Source organism: Tachypleus tridentatus, chromosome 8, assembly GCF_004210375.1.
Source record: "Tachypleus tridentatus isolate NWPU-2018 chromosome 8, ASM421037v1, whole genome shotgun sequence".
Lineage (NCBI taxonomy): Eukaryota > Metazoa > Arthropoda > Merostomata > Xiphosura > Limulidae > Tachypleus > Tachypleus tridentatus.
This window is the reverse complement of record NC_134832.1, coordinates 48,981,522-49,002,968: the sequence shown is the minus strand read 5'-3', so window position 1 is coordinate 49,002,968 and position 21,447 is coordinate 48,981,522. Positions and strand designations below refer to the sequence as shown.

The 21,447-nt window shown below is 34.0% G+C and overlaps 1 protein-coding gene across 1 annotated transcript in view; it reads right to left on the bottom strand.

Annotated features, from left to right (window-relative positions):
* LOC143222359 (uncharacterized) overlaps positions 1-16,968 on the bottom strand; it is a 43,002-nt gene extending 26,034 nt beyond the window's left edge. Inside the window, exons 1-2 of the mRNA XM_076448800.1 lie at positions 16,830-16,968; positions 1,055-10,725 (exon numbers count right to left, since the gene is read on the bottom strand). Of these exons, the coding sequence (XP_076304915.1) occupies positions 1,055-10,497 (9,443 nt within the window). The 5' untranslated portion in view covers positions 10,498-10,725; positions 16,830-16,968. The remainder of the gene's footprint in view (positions 1-1,054; positions 10,726-16,829) is intronic.
* Positions 16,969-21,447: the final 4,479 nt, after the last annotated feature.

Genomic DNA, 21,447 nt, shown 5'->3' with positions numbered 1-21,447 from the left:
TTCCTCCATCCACATTATTCAGGTAAATCAAAGAAGGCAAAGGGCTCTAACACTGAATCTTGAAGATCCCCACCTGTGACAATAGTCCAGTTTGACTGTACTCTGTTTATAACAAAACCACTTTCTTCATGTGGTCAGTTTTCTATCCACTGAGCCATCTTATCCCCAACACTACCACTGCCAAGGCAAAAATAAGACTATTTTTACCTGCTAGTGCTCATATGGATTACTGTGCATGGAGGATATGTCGTCCTGTTATTGGAGGATATACTATAATATAAAGATGATTACATCACAAACCATGACAATATACCTTGACATGTGTAGGGATGAGAGGTTTGTTCAAGGTTTGTGATAGGGTATTACCTAGCACTGCATGCAAGGTCTGTGTGAAGAACATAAGTAAGACTTGTGAAATATTTATGCTAGCTTTAAAACTAAATAACATTTTGTTATAACTGCTTTACTTACATGCAGTTTTTAAATCATTTTAATGCACAGACAAACAACGATGTAAGATGATACAATACCTAAGTAAAACGATCATTACCATGAAAAGATATAAGTATATTACAGTTATGAATGAACAAATTATTGTGAATTTAAAAATGTCTCCATAAAAAGTGCAATTCAAACATGACCAGACAAAAACTAAATCCAATTTCCAGGCACATGTTTTAAAATCCTAAAAGTTATTTAAAACATAACTTGTCAATACAGAAGGCCTAACATGAATTGCAAACCAAACAGTGTCAGAAAGCATTTTAAAATATATCCACTTATTCGAAAATATTTGCCTCTACTAAAAATATCCACTTCAACTGAGTCAATACCAGTTTGGATGCAATACAATAACTGTCCTCTTTACAGCTGTTTTAAGAGCAAAACAATAACAAATAATTAAATAAAATTTGGAACATTCTGTAACTAGAGCCAATAAAGCCATTTGTTGTGAATATAAAAACAATTGTGATCATTTTTTAAAATTCATAAATTCTTTCATTATTTCATTTTAAGATTTTTGTAAACTTAAAAGAAAACAAAAACAACTCACGTGTTAGTTCGATCTTCTGACCTATTCTGTCCGACCTTTTTGTCTACTTTGTTTTTTATAGTTACTTCTTTACATATTTCTTCTTTTCTCTTGTTAAATGATCTGGTAGAATAGCTTTCTCTTGGCCCCTGTTTTGTTAGTAAACTTCTATCTTCATCTACAGAACTTTTAGCATCCTTTACATTTGGCAATTTTGATTTCTTGGTAAAGGTAGCAACATGTGAGGAGGTGTCCAACTTGTTTCCTGAAGGACCCTTTTGACTATCTAATCTGCTTGCTCCGAACCGATCTTGAAGCTTTGTTCGGACAGCTTCCTGACCGAGGTCCCATGGATTGTTTCCAACAGCCTTTGGACATTGCTCTTTGTGATGATAGATGAGGTTCTCTATTCGAGATGTAACAAATCCACATTGGAAGCAGCAAAGTGAGGCTGTTGAAGTGACTTTATCTGGAGATCTCTGACACCTGATTCGTAAATCCCAATTTTTTGGCTGCCTTAGAGTAGTTTTTCCTATTAATCCTGAAATTTCCTTTATATCACCAAGAGGTTCAGTTTTGGCTCTTTTATGTTGCCTTTCACTTTCAGAAAATTTATCATATATTTCATATGTACACTGGCCAACTGACAATGACCTTTGATGAATCTGTGTTTCTGATGAACTATTTGGTCTCTTAAGAGTTGAAGAAATAATTCTTTTAACATGTGGACTATTCTTCTTTGTAATACCTTCTCGAGAAAGAAAATTTGGTCTTCTTCTGCATCTTGTCTTAGATTCTGATTTGTTATCAATATCTACAACTAAATCTTGTTGGAAGTCCTTCGAAGATGTCACTAAATCAGAACTAACTGTAATTTCACTAACATCATTTCTTTCATCTTTTAAAGTATCAGAAATAAATGCATTTTCAGGTGCAACTTTTTTTTCTTCATTTCCTAATTCAGTTTTTGTTCTCTTCTTCAGGTTATTTATCTCTTCTTTACTATCTCGGTCTTTTTTCTTTTGAAAATGTTTTTCTTTTTTAGCTTGTTGGACAGTTTCTTCTGTCATTCTTTTTTGCTTTGTTTTTTTCTCTTTAAGCCTTTGTGACCTCAAGAGTACAGGTTTCACCTGGTCATTTGTCCCTAATTCAGGTGCTTCTTGTTCAGCTTCTTTTTGGCTTAACCTGGATCTCAAAGGGATCGTCTTCTGCGTTTCATTTAATCTGAACAAATTTTCAAGTTTTTCTTCTTTATCTTCAAGCTTAGAATTCCTTGTACCTATTTTATGGATAGCACGAGGTTCTTTAACTTGACTACTTTGTACAGGTCTTACACGTAAAGGTCTTGATACAGTGAGATGTCTCTTAGCTTTGCCATCCAGAGTTTCAAGCACTTTTCTTTTATTACAAGGACTACTGCTGGCTGATCTTGTTTTAACTTTACTTACTGCTACCCTGTTGTTAATTCCATCCACACTTAACCTCTGTCTTTTGATGAGAGTCAAAGCACCTACAGGAACATTGTTAGTATTCTCATCTGTAGTTTTGACAGTAGAAAAACCTCTAGACTGCTGGGTATTTGGCAAATTGCGTTTATTTCCTTTTCCTCTACTACACGTTTCATCTGCTTTTAATTCTTCAGTGACACATACTTCTTTAGGATTACTTGTTTTATCAGTGGTACAATTACAGATTTCTTTGAATTTAGGTTGTCTACCTTTTATTTTATTACGGGTTATAACTGATGAATCTGCTTTTGTTTCAGAAACTGAATTTTCTCTTGTGACAACCTTGCTTACCTGTAAAGTTTCTACAACAGGAACGGTAACAGATTTTTCATGTTCATCTTCCTCACTGATTATGACAGAAGAATGTTTAGGTTCAGAAGAGGCAGCATAATTTTGATCTGCACCTAATATTCTTGAACTACTTCTCCTCTTTGCAGGTTCCATCTCATTATAAACTATTTTGCTTACCTGTAACGTTTCTACAATAGGAACGGTAACAGATTTTTCATGTTCATCTTCCTCACTGATTATGACAGAAGAATGTTTAGGTTCAGAAGAGGCAGCATAATTTTGATCTGCACCTAATATTCTTGAACTACTTCTCCTCTTTGCAGGTTCCATCTCATTATAAACTATTTTGCTTACCTGTAACGTTTCTACAATAGGAACGGTAACAGATTTTTCATGTTCATCTTCCTCACTGATTATGACAGAAGAATGTTTAGGTTCAGAAGAGGCAGCATAATTTTGATCTGCACCTAATATTCTTGAACTGCTTCTCCTCTTTGCAGGTTCCATCTCATTATCAACTATTTTGCTTTCCAAGATTCTCGGTTTTTTATTTCTTGTTAAAATTTCTTTTTGTTGTCTTTTTCCTCTCTCAATATCTTGAGTCAGATTCCTCTGTTTAGTGTTTCTTCTGTCATATGTCTGTAAATAACTATGACATTTCTTTTCTTGAAAATTATGCCATGGTCTCGTTTCAATTGCAGACTGGTTTTTCTCAACATTTTTCCTGGTAGTTTTCTGTTCAGGAACTACAATATTTATAATGGTTGGTCTGAATCTTGTTGCACCTAACAAAGGCTTTTTTTCCCATAAACCTAGTTTTCTTTCATATTTATTAGTTGAACCTTCAGATTTTTTTACATCATCTGCTACAGATTTATCTTTCTGTAAACCATGATCAGATGGTAATCTTCTTTCTTCTTGAATGTTTAAAACTTTAGACTGTGTTTCTTTATTTGACTTGCTTATTGGGCTGGCTGTATGTACACCAAGAATTACTTCATCTTTGTTGGTTACCCTGATGTTTCTAGCATTATCAGGTTCTTTAGAAACAGTAGCATGGTTATCACCTGTTTTATTCCCAGAGGAATATTCTTCCTTTTGCTTTAGTAATTGTTTCTTTTCTAATGATGCTTCTTCCAACAAAGATTCAAATACCAATTTATTAGAAATTTTTGATTTCATCAAAGTTAAATTCACTTGCACCTGTTGATGTTTCTCTGTCTCTGAACTACATGCCACAGATTTTGTGGGAGAATGAATAATTTTCTGAAATGCTTTTTTTATCTTTGGTGTTAAACTTTCTGAATTATTGGAAATGATTTTTCTTGAAGTGTTATACAGAAAGGAAGAATCATTTACACATTCTTCTCCAGAAGCTGAAACATCATGTGTATCATCAGCAACTAAATGTATAACTTGGCTCTCTGTAACTGAACTAGAAGAATCAGGGGTGTCTTTTGAAGATCTTGTATTTTGGATAATATTTTGTGATGTTTCTTTTTGGAACTGTTGCATGATTTTAACATTTTGAACACTTTCAACATTTTCAAGACTCTCTGGGACTTTCACTGTTTTTGCAGCACAAACACCATTGTCGACCTCTTCTGGTTCTGTTGTGACTTGAACATTTTTTTCATGTTCAGAATGTTTTAGTTTTATTTCAATTTCAACAGACTTGTCATTGAAGGACTCTTTTGATATTTCACCCATGAACTGATCTTGTGTTTTTAATGTTCTCTGAATACTCCAGCAATATTCAAGATTTGATGCTTTATCATTCACAAACTGTTTTGTTTTTATTGGTGTAATTTGAACACTTTTCCCAACAACAATGTTTTCAGATACATCGGCTACAAACTGTTCTTGAATTGTTGGTGAGCTTTTGACACTGCTGCCATATTCCATACTTTGTGATACATCACTCACAGACTGTTTTTCCATTGGTTCATCAATTTTAACACTTCTACACACTTTATTATCTTCTGATATTTCAATCATGGATTGTTCTGCTGTTGATGCACTACTGACAATGTTATCATATTCAAGATTTTCTGATATATCATTTACAGACTGTTTTTCTGTTGGTTCAGCACATTCAATGCTTTTACACACATTTTTATCTTCTGACATTTCAATCATGGATTGTTCTTCTGTTGATGCACTACCAACAATCTCATCATATTCAAGATTTTCTGACACATCATTTACAGACTGTTTTTCTGTTGGTTCAGTAACTTCAACACTTCTTCCAACTTCATTATCTTCTGACATTTGAATCATCGATTGTTCTTCTGCTGATGCATCATTGGCAATCTCATCATCTTCAACATTTTCTGACATATCATTTGCAGACTGTTCTTCCGTTGGTTCAGTAACTTCAACACTTCTTCCAACTTTATTATCTTCTGACATTTCAATCATGGATTGTTCTTCTGTTGATGCACTACTGACAATCTCATCATATTCAAGATTTTCTGACATATCATTTACAGACTGTTTTTCTGTTGGTTCAGTAACTTCAACACTTATACACACTTTATTATCTTCTGACATTTCAATCATGGATTGTTCTTCTGTTGATGCACTACCGACAATCTTATCATATTCAAGATTTTCTGATATATCATTTACAGACTGTTTTTCTGTTGGTTCAGTAACTTCAACACTTCTTCCAACTTTATTATCTTCTGACATTTCAATCATGGATTGTTCTTCTGTTGATGCACTACTGACAATCTCATCATATTCAAGATTTTCTGATATATGATTTACAGACTGTGTTTCTGTTGGTTCAGCAACTTCAATACTTCCATCAACTTTATTATCTTCTGACATTTCAATCATGGATTGTTCTTTTGTTGGTGCTTTACCGACAATCTCATCATATTCAAGATTTTCTGATATATCATTTACAGACTGTTTTTCTGTTGGTTCAGCAACTTCAATACTTCTATCAACTTTATTATCTTCTGACATTTCAATCATGGATTGTTCTTCTGTTGATGCTTTACCGACAATCTCATCATATTCAAGATTTTCTGATATATCATATACAAACTGTTTTTCTGTTGGTTCAACAACTTCAACACTATCCATCACTTTATTATTTTCTGACATTTCAATCATGGATTGTTCTTTTGTTGATGCTTTACCAACAACCTTGTCATATTCAAGATTTTCTGATATATCATATACACACTGTTTTTCTGTTGGTTCAGCAACTTCAATACTTCCATCAACTTTATTATCTTCTGACATTTCAATCATGGACTGTTCTTTTGTTGGTGCTTTACCGACAATCTCATCATATTCAAGATTTTCTGATATATCATATACAAACTGTTTTTCTGTTGGTTCAGCAACTTCAACACTTCCATCAACTTTATTATTTTCTGACATTTCAATCATGGATTGTTCTTTTGTTGGTGCTTTACCAACAACCTTGTCATATTCAAGATTTTCTGATATATCATATACAAACTGTTTTTCTGTTGGTTCAGCAACTTCAATACTTCCATCAACTTTATTATTTTCTGACATTTCAATCATGGATTGTTCTGCTGTTGATGCACTAGTGATACTCTCATCTATCTCTAACTGTTGCACAGTTAGTGAGCTTTGAAACTTGTAACTTTGAGTGTCTTCTGACAGAATTTTCACAAACTGTTTTTCCTTTGGTGAAGTTTCAACATTTCTATCATCTTTAAGATAACTTGATACTTCTGGTACAAGCTGTTTTAGTGTTGTTTGTGTATTTGGATAAGTCCAAATGTATTGAGAAGTTTCTCTTATACCACTCACAGACTGTCTGTTGCTTGATGTTATTTCAACACTTGTATTCTCTACACCATCCAATTCTGGTGTCACATAATATTTTTCCTGTGTTTGCACATTTTTAACATCTTCAGTATATTCACATATTTCAGTTCCATACTGTTCTTGTACTAATGGAGCATTTTGAAAATGTTTTTCATTTTCAAGGCCTTGAGATATTTCAGCTACAGACTCTTGTTCCTTTATTCCAGTAGTAAGAACAGTTCTGTCACTTAAATTACCCTCAGATATTTCAGACCAGGACTGTTCAAGGTTTTCTGATGCATTATCCAAAGACTGCTCCTTCATTGTTGATTCAACCAGAAAGTTTCTGCTGTCTGTGAGATTATCAGATATTTTAGCTGGAAGCCAAATTTCCTTGGTTGTATCAAACTGGATGTCCTTTGCATCATCAGTTTTGTCCCGTTTAAGAATTAAAGTACGGTTTTCAGAGGTTATAATACTTTGAGAACTTTCTCCTTCTTCACTAAATTTGGATGAAAATTGTACATCTATTAATGAAGTTCTTGAAACATTTTTGTCGCTTTCAACTTCTTCCGATTCTTGAGTCTCACACAATTTATCTGTATTTCCTTTCTTAATGTTTGTTCCACCTTCAAGACTCTGTAATACTGTTACTGCAGCAAGATTTGTTGTAGTGGTTGTACCTTGAATAACAGCACTGTTCTTGGTATTCAGAGACATTCCAACTTGATCTTCACTATATTTACTGTTTTCTGAAAATGTCCTCAAAAGTTCCTTTTCCAAACACTTCTCATTTTGACATATTCTCATTCTATCAGTCTCAGAAACTCCATTCGTAGTGTCCAGAAGAGTTGCATCTTGGTCAGAGTTTTCCCTATTTGTAGTATCCAGAAGAGTTGCATTTTGGTCAGAGTTTTCCAATATTTTGTTCCCTGATTGTTCTTCGGTAGTTTTGAAACCCTTAATGCTTGTCATATCTTTCAGATTTTCTTCCATCTCAACATTGCATCTATTTATCATGATATATTCCATTCTTTCTACAAGCTCTTCATTTGTTTTTGCACTTTTTAATGAATTTCCAGTCATGCTCTGTTCTTCTGTGATAGAATTATCTTCAAGAGTACTTTCAATATTTTCTACAAGTCGTTTTTCTGAGAACTCCATGTTTCCTCTCACATCAGTTTTATTTTCAATATTCGAAGCCATTTTATCAGATATTTTCTGTTCCACATTTGACATATTTTCTGCTATTTCTTCACTTCTGTGAGATTCAGTTCTCACATCCTGTTTTTTTACACATTTTACATTATTTTCTATCTTCCCTCCAATTCCAAAATTTTGTACTGGTACAGTGTCACCCTGTATATTTTCAACTTCCGTGCTCTCATGTTCTTCCGAGATGGATCTATTACTTTCAATATATTTTTCAGGTGTATAATTTTCCTTTATCACAGTAGCAGACTGTTTCTCTAAAATTAAATAATTGTCTTCCAATTTTTCAAAGATATCTGGTCCCCTACCACCTTGTTTACTAATATTTTCTCTAGCCTGATCATCTACTTCACTCACTACGCCTTCTTTAATAACCATATTTTCATTGTCCTTTTGTTCTGCTTCAATACTTTCTGAAGTTTCTTCTACAGTAATCTTATTCGAGTATGAAAAAGTTCTGACATTTTTATCAAAGCTTTGCATTCTTCCTGCACAAAATTCTCCGTAATTCTCACCCTCAGTCCTATTGGATGTCTTAGAATTTTCATTTTCGGTTAATTTAGCTGATTCATAAATTTGTTTCTCTCCTGCTGACCTTACAGCCTCATAGTTTTCTTTTACATTAAATTTGTCTTCTGTTTTACTCACATTTGTTTTCAACTTGAATACCTGATTTTCACTGAGTTTGTCTTCAACATTTTCTATTGTATGAACGACAAACTGACTGTCTATTTCCAATTCTTTTACTTTCTCACCAATTTCAATACTTTCTTTTACTAAGTCCTCTGTTTCCGTTGAAGTGGCTTTCCTAATTTCTTCATCTTTATATTCTGCATCTCCTGTTTTACCTGTTTCATGCTCTTCATCCAAAATATTAAACGGGGTGTAACTACAAACATTATCTACTAAACCAGTTCTTCCTTCTCTCACCTCTGAGGTCTCTGTGACTATAAGCCAATCAGAAAACATTCTTTTTTCTGCATCAAAATGTGTATTCACACTTTTACTATCACATACAAGATCAGTACTTGTCTCACTCATACTGTCCTCTCTCTTTGATATTGTTTCTCCATACATAATGTTAGAGTTACAATCCTTTTCTGTTGAAGTTTGTTTTAAATAAACCCCTTTGTCTGAGACTGTAGCACCAATTTTATCCATAACAGATTCACTTTCTTCTGAATTATGAGGTGTTATTTGTTCAACGTCTGAAGATATTTCATCTTTTCCACGTAATTTTAAAAAAGGGCTACTCTGATAAACCACAGTCTCTTTATTGAGCTTTGAATTGTCATTCTCATGAATGTTATTCTGTGATGAGTGAGCAAATGTGATTACATTTGTACTCCTATACTGATTACATTTATCTGTGCCACTTTTAACTGTATCGGTAATTCTATTTTCGGTTGTTAGGAAAACTTGTTCACTTGATGATGGAGAAATATCTTTTTTTCCCCTATAAGATTCATCAACTGGCAAATCTTTTTTGCTCTCAGTTTCTTGTTCACTTATATTAGAAGTTTCGTTTTCACAGCAAAACAAAGTCAGTTTGTTTTCAGTTGATGATACTTTGTGATGTTCTTTTAATTCACTCTCAGAACATTTTTTGCTCGTATCATCAACTATAATATCTAATGGTTCAGACCGTTCTTGCTGTGTACACTTATCCTCAGTTGCTGCTTGGTTAGAGTAAATTAAGTTATCCACACCTGCTGTATCACACGTAACTATTAAACTTGATACAAAATTATCATTTGTATGTAATTCTTGTTCATAATTTGAACAGCTTTCAGACTGGATGAATTCCTGTTCTTGAACAGAATAAGGCACTGATTTGTTTTCACATTTAGACACTATAGATTTTGTAACCCAATCACACAAGTCTTCACTTTCTCTTACAGGTCCATCTTCAGAAGATAAATTAGTTTCAGCATTAATGGATGACAAATCTAAAGCAGCTGAGCTGGAACAACTACCTCTCTTTTTTTCTGAATTATTTTTCAAATTACTTGATAAAGCATCATTGAGGTGTTCTTTAGTAAAACTTTCTTTGTTGTTGGCAATAGTTAGGCTATCTATGTGTTCAATAACAGGTTTGCTGATATCATTAATGTCATCATGACATTCAATCACATTTTGATTATCTATGAAGGTACCAGGTGTTTTAGAACAAGCAATACTACACTCAGGGGCTTCTACACTTCCACCAAGCTGAAACATGTATTCACTTTCCATAGAGTGCTCATCACAGCCTACTGAATGACCTTCTGAAAAATTATCTTGCTCACCACCAAGCATTACATCTCCTGAATGCATTCTCTGAGACTGAATGTCTTCTTCCGCTGTATTGACGACAACTATAATCTCACCACTGTGCTCGTCGTGAGTCAAAATAACATGCTCCCCGTCGATTTCTATCTGCCGAGGCAAACATATAATATTTTCATCAGAATTAATGTCACTGTCTTCAACTTCTAAATAACCAACAAGTTGACCTTGAACATGGCTTTCAGAAACTTCACTGGATGTAGCTTCGTGGATAGAAGGATTTTCATGTTTCATATATATCACATGTTTTCTCTCTTCACTTGATAAATCAGAATTCTCATGTGTACCTCCACTAGATTCCATTTTGTCAAATAATGATTTATACATTCACAAGCATAACGTGCAAAAGCCAAAGCATAGAGACATAAAATAAATCACATATGAAAGCACAAAAACAATTGCAGTGTCATTAATGGTAATAAAATCCAAGACGTATTTTCAACTAAAAAGTTCATCAGAACACCACCAGATAAAGAAAGTTGTTTATTGTGAAACTATATTCTTCTGATCACATATTAGTTTCTATTTGAGTCTTCAAGGCAAAATCCTGAAAATCTGACCAAAACAAAACTGGTAAAGAATAGCACTAATAGTAGGTTTTTAAATCATTACTTGAACCCTAGTCTATTCATTCAAAGTATTAATTTATGTGTTTGTACATACGCAATACACATTCAGTACTTATGAATTTAAACTTTGATGGTAATATGATAAAAAATACTGAAATTCAGAAAATACCAGTTCCTTATCAGTTATGAAGTACTATTAACAGAGGCATTTATTATTACAGAGTCATTATAACAAATATTATCATTACTCATTTAAACATAAAAGGACAAAGATCTCTAGTCCTTAAAAGTAAAACAAAGTACTGTGCATTATTCTAAAACAAGATACAAGGTTTAGAAATGTTCTTCAAACATCAAATCCTTTCTAAACTATCAAATATTTTATTAAAGAAATTATACTGTATATTTCTCTTTGATACAGTTATGATTTTCTCAGAAATTCTAATGATATAACATCTATGCCAACCTTATACTAGAACTGATTATTCCCGTAGTTTAGTTTTTCAAAGTTAAAAATTTTCTTACTCTGAAAATGTATTTCCAGTAGTTTCCTCTTTTTACACAGTTATCTCGATCCTAGTCTGCCCTCTAAGTGTTGTATACCAGTCTTTATAACCCATCAGTTTTGTGATAAGTGTTGTATACCAGTCTTTATAACCCATCAGTTTTGTGATAAGTGTTGTATACCAGTCTTTATAACCCATCAGTTTTGTGATAAGTGATGTATACCAGTCTTTATAACCCATCAGTTTTGTGATAAGTGATGTATACCAGTCTTTATAACCCATCAGTTTTGTGATAAGTGATGTATACCAGTCTTTATAACCCATCAGTTTTGTGATAAGTGTTGTATACCAGTCTTTATAACCCATCAGTTTTGTGATGTTTCAGAATGTGACTCCTCCTCACTTGTCTCACTGCACAAGCTATAGTGGTGAAGCTAGCTCCCTCTATTATTCTAGAACAATACTCACTTTCAAGAATTGTTAGGCATAAACCATAAACACCAGCATCACAGTGGGAAAAAGTGGTTATCAGAAATAGATGTTCACAGTAAGAGGATATTAACTTTTGAAATGGTACTATCTCCATTCATCCAAAGCTTGAATCCCACATTGCCAAGGTGAAGGCATATAAATCTCAAATCAAGTGGAAAGCAACCACAATGAAAGAATGGGAGTTCTAGAATATAAAGAGAAAGCACACCAGTGGGGTACATCACAATTTCTGAAACAGGTATGCTCTTCACCCAGCAATCAATACAGTAACACAAATGAGGTAGAACTGAATTGGCAGGCACAACTCATGTAAATAAAGAGATGTACAGAACTGAATCTATGTAGGAACTGATGGATAACTATGATATGAATCAATATGGTGTTGATAAATATGGAAAGATTTGTGTGTGCAACCACTTTCCCTTATATGTATGTGCTAAGAGAAGTGCCTTGGGTTGCATCAAATTACACGATGTGAGGTCCATCCATGCAAAACATTCAGTGAAAATACCTTCCATAAGATATACTGACCAAGACAATGCTATCTGCCCAGACAAAAACAACCACGAAAAGTTCATTGGATAAAACAGATTATGAAAGATATAAATTAGTGTTATAAAAGCAACTGTGTGAATCATCTTACCTAGCCTTCTGTCATAGGAAACAAGACATAATACCAAACACAGTGGTAGTGCCAGTAAATGAGCTAGATAGAATAACATAATTAAGGCTTAAAGACCATGAAATTTATTTGAATAGACTAAATGCAGTCTGTTCAGGCATAAAACTTATAGGGGGGAAGCTCCTTGGGATACATCATATTATGCCAAGTGTGGCCAATTCAGGTAAAAACATTCAGTACAATCAGCTTGCATAAGAATTTGAGACCTACAAGTGTGGTTCATCCAGGTATAAAACATCCAGAAGAAGTGCCTTAGATACAGAAGATTAGACCAAGTGTGGTCTGCATGGGCAAAAACATCTAGGGGAAGCACTTTGGGTTATGTCAGATTATGCCAAGCACAGTCCATTTGGGCAAAAACCATCCAGTGGAAGTGTCTTGCATAAGACATAGATATCAATATGTGTGATCTACCCAAGCAAAAAAAATCCAAAGAAAGCACCTTGGATCCTGAATACTATTTTATAATTCTTGTTCAGTATTGTAACAACCACATTCCTCTTCTCAGTGAGTGAGTACACATGGGCTAGAAAGTTATATTTCATTTTCAAAATCCACTCAGCAGGAAACCTCTACGGTCTGCCACTCCAGTTACTGCAAACTGAAAAGGACTCTTGTACTCCACCAGAAGAGAAAAGGGTGGAAAAGTTTTGGGAGATCTGAAAGAACGACACACCGGAGTCAGTGCAATGGGTGTTTACTATTCCCTATTTTGAAAAGGAAACACTGAATGTAGGATAAACAAAAATCCCCATCTGCTTTACTCGTGAGATCCAGAGTGATGGTCATTTATAAATGGAACTAGCTTTTAGGCCAAAAAAAAACCAGATATGCATACCACCCAAAAGCTTCTGGTGGTCTTACAGAAAAACTCCATCTCAAAGGTGAGCATTATAGAATTGTTCATATCTAGTGAAATATAATATGAAACATATTTGATTAGACAATGCTGCCACCAGAAGGAATTCTAAAATACAATATGTATCAAGCCAGGCAAACAGACCAAGATCTATAAGTAGACCACTACCTCTAATTCATTGAAAAGAATGAAGGATGATTGGAATGAGAAAGACAATACCAAAGGGGTGAGCCCCTGAGCTAAGGCAAAGAACTGGACAAAATCCATGCATGAAAATGAACCTAAGAAATGTTTGAATGAACTATTTGTTGCAATTGTTGAAGGAGTGACTTGGAAAGAGGTAAAGGCAAGGGATGTCATTTCAGTAAGGACCACAGCAGAGAGAATGATGTCTGAGCAGGCTAATAAGGATCAATGATTAGGATATGACAAGGAGTGGTCTGGATAAAGGAAAAAACTGGAAAAGAGTTTGATTGGAAGACAGACATACAGGTGAAGAACCCTCCAATCCTGGCTGAATGAATCTACTCCCAGAACTGAAGGATGTAGAACCAGAGACCAAAAGAAAGAAATTCTGGCAAACAGATATATATGCAGTGTTCCCAGTAAAGAACACATCCCCAAAAATACCTATGACAGAAGAGACCATGGCTGTGTCAAGATAAGTGATCAATCACAATATTCATCATGCCAAGGAAGTGACATACTAACATTGCCATCTGGTAATCATGGGCCCAGTAAAAATGATGCAGAGTCTGAAACACAGAGATTTGTTTTTGTCTCTCCCCCCTCCCATGTTTAGTGAAATGTAGTTGGAATTAATTATAATCATCTGCACCCTTAGAAGTGGAAGGAAATGATACATAGCCCAAAGAACTGCCAAAAGTTCCAGAATGTTGAAAGTGAATAATAGCATCATCAATGGACAATCAACTGAAAATATCTTGGGAAGTGAGGAAAGCCCCAACCTACCAATAAAAGAAAAAAATGTGACACAAGAACAGTTGCAATATGTAGATAGACATCCATCATGCCAATTTTGTCATCCAGAGGACTCTATGGTGAAGCAAGGTGGCTGCAGATAATAGTACATCCTGAACAGGTCTATAATGGGTCTCCAATGGCCCATCTTTCAAGGGGCAACAAATAGACATGAGTAAAACCCTAGTTGAGTGGTGAACACCTGTTCAACAGCAACTTGAATAAACTAGGCAAGATGACTGGAAGAAGTATGATCCTAAAAAGGGGTACTGGAAAGTAGATTGGTGGGAAGAACAGAACTGGAGGCAAAAACCTCCAGACAGAGCCTGTAAAAACCTACAGAACTGTTGTGAAGTGTAGCCAAAAAGGCACATAAGCTATATGTGCTTAGAGAAAGTACCCATTATTAATATAACCTTGAAATGTGTAGTCTACAAAGTATATAAAAATGACAAACTTGCAAAACTATGAAATTCAACCAAAATGCACTTCCCCACTGAGACCTGTGTACTTAAAAGCTTGCACTTCCCCACTGAGACCTGTGTACTTGAAAGCTTGTACTTCCCCACTGAGACCTGTGTACTTGAAAGCTTGTACTTCCCCACTGAAACCTGTGTACTTGAAAGATTGTGCTTCCCCACTGAGACCTGTGTACTTGAAAGATTGTACTATCCCACTGAGACCTGTGTACTTGTGTCACAACCATTGTTGACTGTCACAGAAATTTTCTCATCTGCCACATTAAGTTTTTTTAAACTTAGGATATTAGAGAGATAAAGATGTGGGCAGAGTACAAGAGTTATATATCAATGCCAGGGAAGAAAAACCAGTCATAGAAGTAGTAAAACCAATTAACAATAGCCAAGCAACTCTGAAAATGGAGGTACAGAAAGCCAGTGTATGTTTACAACATGGAAGAGCTTGCAGCATAGTTGTTATTAAAGAAAAAGTTTACAACAGATTGTTGTGAAGCACACAGATGTCAGAATCAGGAAGAATTATGCTGGAGTCAATAAAAAACAGTTCATAGTAATGGAGAATTAAGCAGTTGGTTAATTCTTGAAAAAAAATCTGCATTTTGATGTGATTTTTATCACAAATTTTTGGTCCATTAAAATTCAAATATGTTATAATATGTATGCTGGTAAATAATACAACACTTTTGGGTGAATACAAGGAAGGAATACAACAGTTATTTGAGAGGCTTCTTGATAAATTGGAAATATTATAAACTCAGATGTCAACAAAACTACAACTGTAATTTCACAATATGAGAAAGCTCTCAAAATATGCATTAAAGTAAAAGGTTAAAAGTTTTCATTTTGTTTTAGTGTACATTTTTGTACTGTTAGTCTGTAAACATACAACTGACCCACTACAGGACAGAACATACACATCTGTATAGGGGTGAATATAAACAGTGATGGCAAGTGTGGAAAAGATGGACAACAAATATTAGAAACGCCAAAGCCAGCATTCTTAAGCCTCGTAGAATTACTCAAGAAGGATATCAAACAACGACTGAGACGTAACTACTAAAACAGGGTGAAAACATGGATTCTGCATCAAGAAACAAAATGACAACTGAAAGTATCCACAGTATCATTGTCAACACTTGACAAAGATAGATACCTAAAAAAGAAAGCTAATGACGATGTATTGAAACTTGCAAAGAGGGGCCAACCGTTATATATGTACGCAGAAAAATCGTGATGTGCTGATTTAGAGGAATATAATTACATCTGAGAGAATACTAAATAGATCTGATGGGTAAGATCAAAGAAAGGTAAATGAGACACAGGATGAAAGTGATCACTTGACTTGAGGGTAACTGGAAGTGAAGAGAAAAGTTAGTACATACAGTAACAATGGAGAACCATGATCATCATTCCTCAGAATGTAAATGCTTGAATGATAATTACAGAGCTAATGAACCAGTTTTGTTTTGTTTTTACCAAAACCATTTTAGTCAACTGTTAGTGTTACCACAATACCAGATATAGCATTTTCAAAATATTTCACGTTAAGTTTTTACAATTCATAACGCTTCTCTTGCTATAAATTTTATTGTGGATTACTATAGTAACTACCGTATTCTAACGCGTTAACCAATCAAAGTCGTTTTCGTAAGTACGACTATTACTAATAGTATTAATAGGTGTGCAAACAATTTATAAGCATAAGATGTTTTATTGATGGTGAAACATATTAAATGTTTCGATAAAATATTGGTTTATTTTCTTCACTGTTCTGTAGTATGTTGCACTATCAATAAAACTTTTCCTTAAGCCTATTAATCGTTGTTAACTACCTATTATTATATTAGCAAAATATGCTTCCTTACTCAAGTACTACTACTTATTAATACTAAGCCTAATTTCATAGTAAAACGAAATGTTACTGATGGAACTATTACTAGTACTTGTTATGGAGTCTTACGACTAGGCCTACAAAGTATGCCATTCTTGTGTCAAAATGTAAATGAAAAATAATTTTCTCGAGAAATTTTATGCCATACGCCTATTGAAATAAAACGTGAGGCTAATTTAATTACAAAGAAGGAAACTTACGATTGCGTTAAACATCTTTTCTTGACGAGTTTAACTTTTTATTGAGGATAATCAGTAACCTCACACTTTCGTAACGCTTAATATCAACTTTATCTTCACCAACTGTATCTGATTCTCACATTTAAGTTTATAAAAACCTTCATGTTAAATTGTTGATTAAATATTTTGATAAATGAACACATTGAAAATTAAAGGTCAAGACCTGGGCTCCCAAACAAATAATCCTATATTTTGCTAGGGAACAATCTTTTCTTAATATTTTTAAATAGATGGGAAACGTAGAATTACGTACACTATAAGATACGATTTATTTTTATCAGAGCATTGACAGAAAATTCATGATACCGTTTTATTATCCAACTTTTAAACGTTAGAACAAAATATTACTGAATTGTATAGTCTTTTTCAAATAACATCCTTCACAGTATGTTGTGTAAAATATATCGTTAGACTTTGGATTAACAAAACATGTTGTTATAAACTGCGTTTTTAAGAGTTGTAATTAAATGTTACCCAGAGGGTGCTGCGGATCTTAGTAATGACGCTCAGATTAAAAGGTTAAATAAGACAGACCTAACTCATTTAGAAAAATGATGTAGCAAAGTTTTTGGCGTATTCGAAAGTATGTTATATATACAAAAAGATTAAGAGAGTGTCGATATTGCTTTAACAAAACTGAGAATGGTTTCAGTCGATGTGTGACGTAGTTTGGATCTGTGTTAAACATCAAGTGTATTGAAATATTTTGTACAACTGCAAGTTAGTTGATTTTAGTAATTTTTTTAACATTAGTCGCGTCTTAGATTTGAGCGTCACTTATAACGTAGGCCTAAAACAATTTATGACAGTGTACATGTGTTCAAGCTTGAAGAAACATTAAAGGAGAAAATAAAATAATTTGTGATTGTTGTGTGAAGTAGATGTTGAATTGTTTTTACCAGATTATTTAAAATAACCCATCAAAGATCAACGAACAGTGTCATAATACTGATGCAAGAAAAAGGGGATTATCTTGGTGAAAATATAACTTGGAATATACTTGAAATAAAACTTCAACCGTTGAAGATGGCAAAAGTGATGTTAATTAATAAGATTGAAGCATTACTTGGAATGATGAAATTACTAAAATAAGATTAAGTGAAATGAGACAAAATTAAAAGAAGACCAGGAAGAATAAGAATATAAATTAAAGAAAAAGATATAAAATCAATAGAAGATCAGGAAAAACAGAGCAGAAAATAAGAAGAAAGAAGTAAAAGATAGGAATTTAAAAGAGGACTGACAAAAATGAAACATCTCCTTAAAAAAATAAAAATAACAATGACTGAAAACCAGATCAATAAAATTATTGGGGATGTACAGAGAGATTACAACAAGATAAGGAAGTATGAAAAGGTTGTAATGACAACTTTAAAGAAGCACAGAAGTATGTGTTAAATCAAATGTGTAAAAAATAAAGATATTGATAATATTAAAATGAGCATCATTGAAGTAGAAGAATCATCTATAAAATGAATTATTAAATGTAATGGTTAAACCAGTCACACGTCTTTCTAAACCAGCTCGGGAATTACAGCATGAGATGTCGTGATACAAAAAATAGAGTAGGAAAACGTAACTGGTATACTTCTATCACTGCTACTGTTTTGCCACAAATTAATAGAGGATCTTCCTGAGCTACTCTAGCCATGACAATACCAAATCAAGTTCCACAATTTAGCTGACCAATTCAATATCAACCAACTGTAATGTGAATGTATTTTGGGAGGTATGCCACTCTCAATTTCAAATAATCTCCATATTAAATGGGTAGAATAACGAAAAACAGTATTCATCTTGCTACAATTTAAATAAAAACAGCTCTAGCAACATTAAATAACTTTTCAGCAGAGAGATATGCTTTGGTAGCCACATTGCTCAACATGGTTAGAGCATTACAACAGAAGGTTTGGTTTGGTTTATTTTGAATTTCGCGCAAAACTACACGAGGGCTATCTGCGCTAGCCGTCCCTAATTTAGCAGTGTAAGACTGAAGGAAAGGCAGCTAATCATCACTGCCAACTCTTGGGCTACTCTTTTACCAACGAATACTGGGATTGACCGTCACATTATAACGCCCCCACGGCTGAAAGAGCGAGCATGTTTGGTGTGACGGGGATTCGAACTCGCGACCCTCGAATTTCGAGTCAAGTGCCTTTACTACCTGGCCATGTCAGACCACGAAAGAAGAAAGTATCCATAACAAAATTGTGGAACAGGAAATAGAGGAAGGAAGATATCTCAGCCAAACTTGCAAAAATATTGCATTTTTTTTATAATAATGGTATATATTTTTTAAACTTTAATTTATTCACAGGAATTATAACTTCTGAAAAATTAAAAATCGATTTTATAACAAGTATATATTAAAATCTATGTGTTCTAAACAATACTGACTTTTATTAAAACAAATCTCTTAAAGTCTATACATATTGTTAGTGTCTGGAAAAAACCCGAGAAAGGAAATTCACTTTGGCAATATTTAACTCTTGTTATTTACTATGTTAGAAGTAATTAGTTAATTTAATTGTTAGCTGATGCTTTAACGACGTTGTTGTAAACTCTAGCTGTGTTGATTTGTCAGAAAAGGAAGTTTCAAGTCTGATTCCCTGTCCCATCATGATCGCCCTATCAAACATGAGGAGCTATAGTCTTACAGTCTTAAAATCCTACTATTCGTTGGTAAAAGATTTGACAGTGGTGGAAATGACTAGTAGCCTTCTCTGAAGTCTTAAAATGACAAATTAGGGAAAGGTAGCGCAGATATCACTCTGCAGCTTCGCGCGAAATTCGAAACAAATCAAACCTTGAAAGTAATATTACAGGTGCGTATCTCTAAACCTATCAGTGATGACGAGAAAACCCACTTGTAGAGAAAATTATGTATGTAAAAACGGCTGGTTTGGGTTGAGGAAATTTTTATGTAGAGGAGTGTTTCAACCTTTTTATGTGAACCTGACGATGACCGAAGAAGGTCGAAACGTTGTTCGCTCATCTATATAAACATTTTCTACACCCAAACCAGCTGTTTTTATATATATATATATATCTAACTGTATAATTGGCACCCAAATGTTGTGAGTGGTGAAGACTTTAGGTTTAAGTGACTATAATTTAAGTTACAAAGCTAAATGAAATGCATGTAAAGGATTTTCCAGAATGGGTAAAAGGACCACCATTTTACTTCACCTTCTTGTATATGCTTTGCACTTCTTAGTATAATTACACAGTATAATAAATGCTTACGTTTATGATCTGTGAAAACAATATAATACAAAATAACTTGTTATGAGGCTGGTATAGCTAATATTTGAAGATTGTACGCACTTTTTTTTTTTAAATTGAATATCTGAGAAAGTCTGAACCCATAAAGATTAGAATACATTGTTTTCTTAGAAAAGTATTATCGCTGTTAACCATATATTTGCTTATAAACCCAATAGTGTTTAGGAAATCTCGCAGTAATTTATTAAATTTTCCTATGCTTTAGGTACTTTTTTTAGGTACTTAGTCCTTGATTACTTGGAAGCAATTTAGGGGAAAAAAGTGAATTATTTAAAAATTGAGAACCTTGAGTAATATTATGTTCATTTTTAGCTTAGTGTTCAATGCCGTGGTGGCAAATTTTATTTAACGTTTTTATCCAATAGTGTCTCTGAATGGACCAGCGATAAATTTACGGAATTACAACACTAAAATCCAAGGCTTATTTCTCCGAGGGGGCACACGGTAGAGAGCCAAATGTGGCTTTGCTGTAAGACAAACATCTATTAGTCTTCTTTTTCCCCAACTTTTAAAAAGCAAATAAAATTTTCTATTGTACGGATTACATGTGTTAAATGTAATAGTTAACGTGTTAATAGAGGAAATGTGAATATTTATTTTTAGTAAAGGATCTATAACCAATAATTCTGGTGGCTCCTCGCTAGTACAACGGTAAGTCTACGGATTTACAACGCTAAAATCAGGGGTTCGATTCCCCTCGGTGGGCTCAGTAGATAGCCTGATGTGGCTTTGTTATAAGAAAACCACTTATTCTGGTGTCAGAGTGGGCTCGTTATAAAAGCGATAAAAGGGGGAAAACTGTGGTATGAACACCTAAACTTTCCTGCGTATCGAAAAAGTATTCATTTATAAAGATGAAATGTGTGTTTGTTCGCACCCTAACTCCTACGAGCCCATCAGGTTAATTTCAACCAAAATCTGTGTAAACACAATGAGCTATGGAGAATGTTCTAAGAAAGTCAAAATTGAACTTAACCTTATTTATATTTTGTAAAATATGTTGGTTAATCGCTCCTTGCTTATTGAGTCAACCTCAAACAATCTTGGCAGGTTGAAACTATAGACTGATGAATGTTCTAAAGGAATTCAAAATCAGTGTATAAAAGCTGGGAGACTGTTTCTCAAAGAACCACGCATTTCTCATGGTCAGTTAGATTTTAGGTTTGTTTGTTTTAGAATTTCGCACAAAGCTACTCGAGGGCTATCTGTGCTAGCCGTCCCTAATTTAGCAGTGTAAGACTAGAGGGAAGGCAGCTAGTCATCACCACCCACCGCCGACTCTTGGGCTACTCTT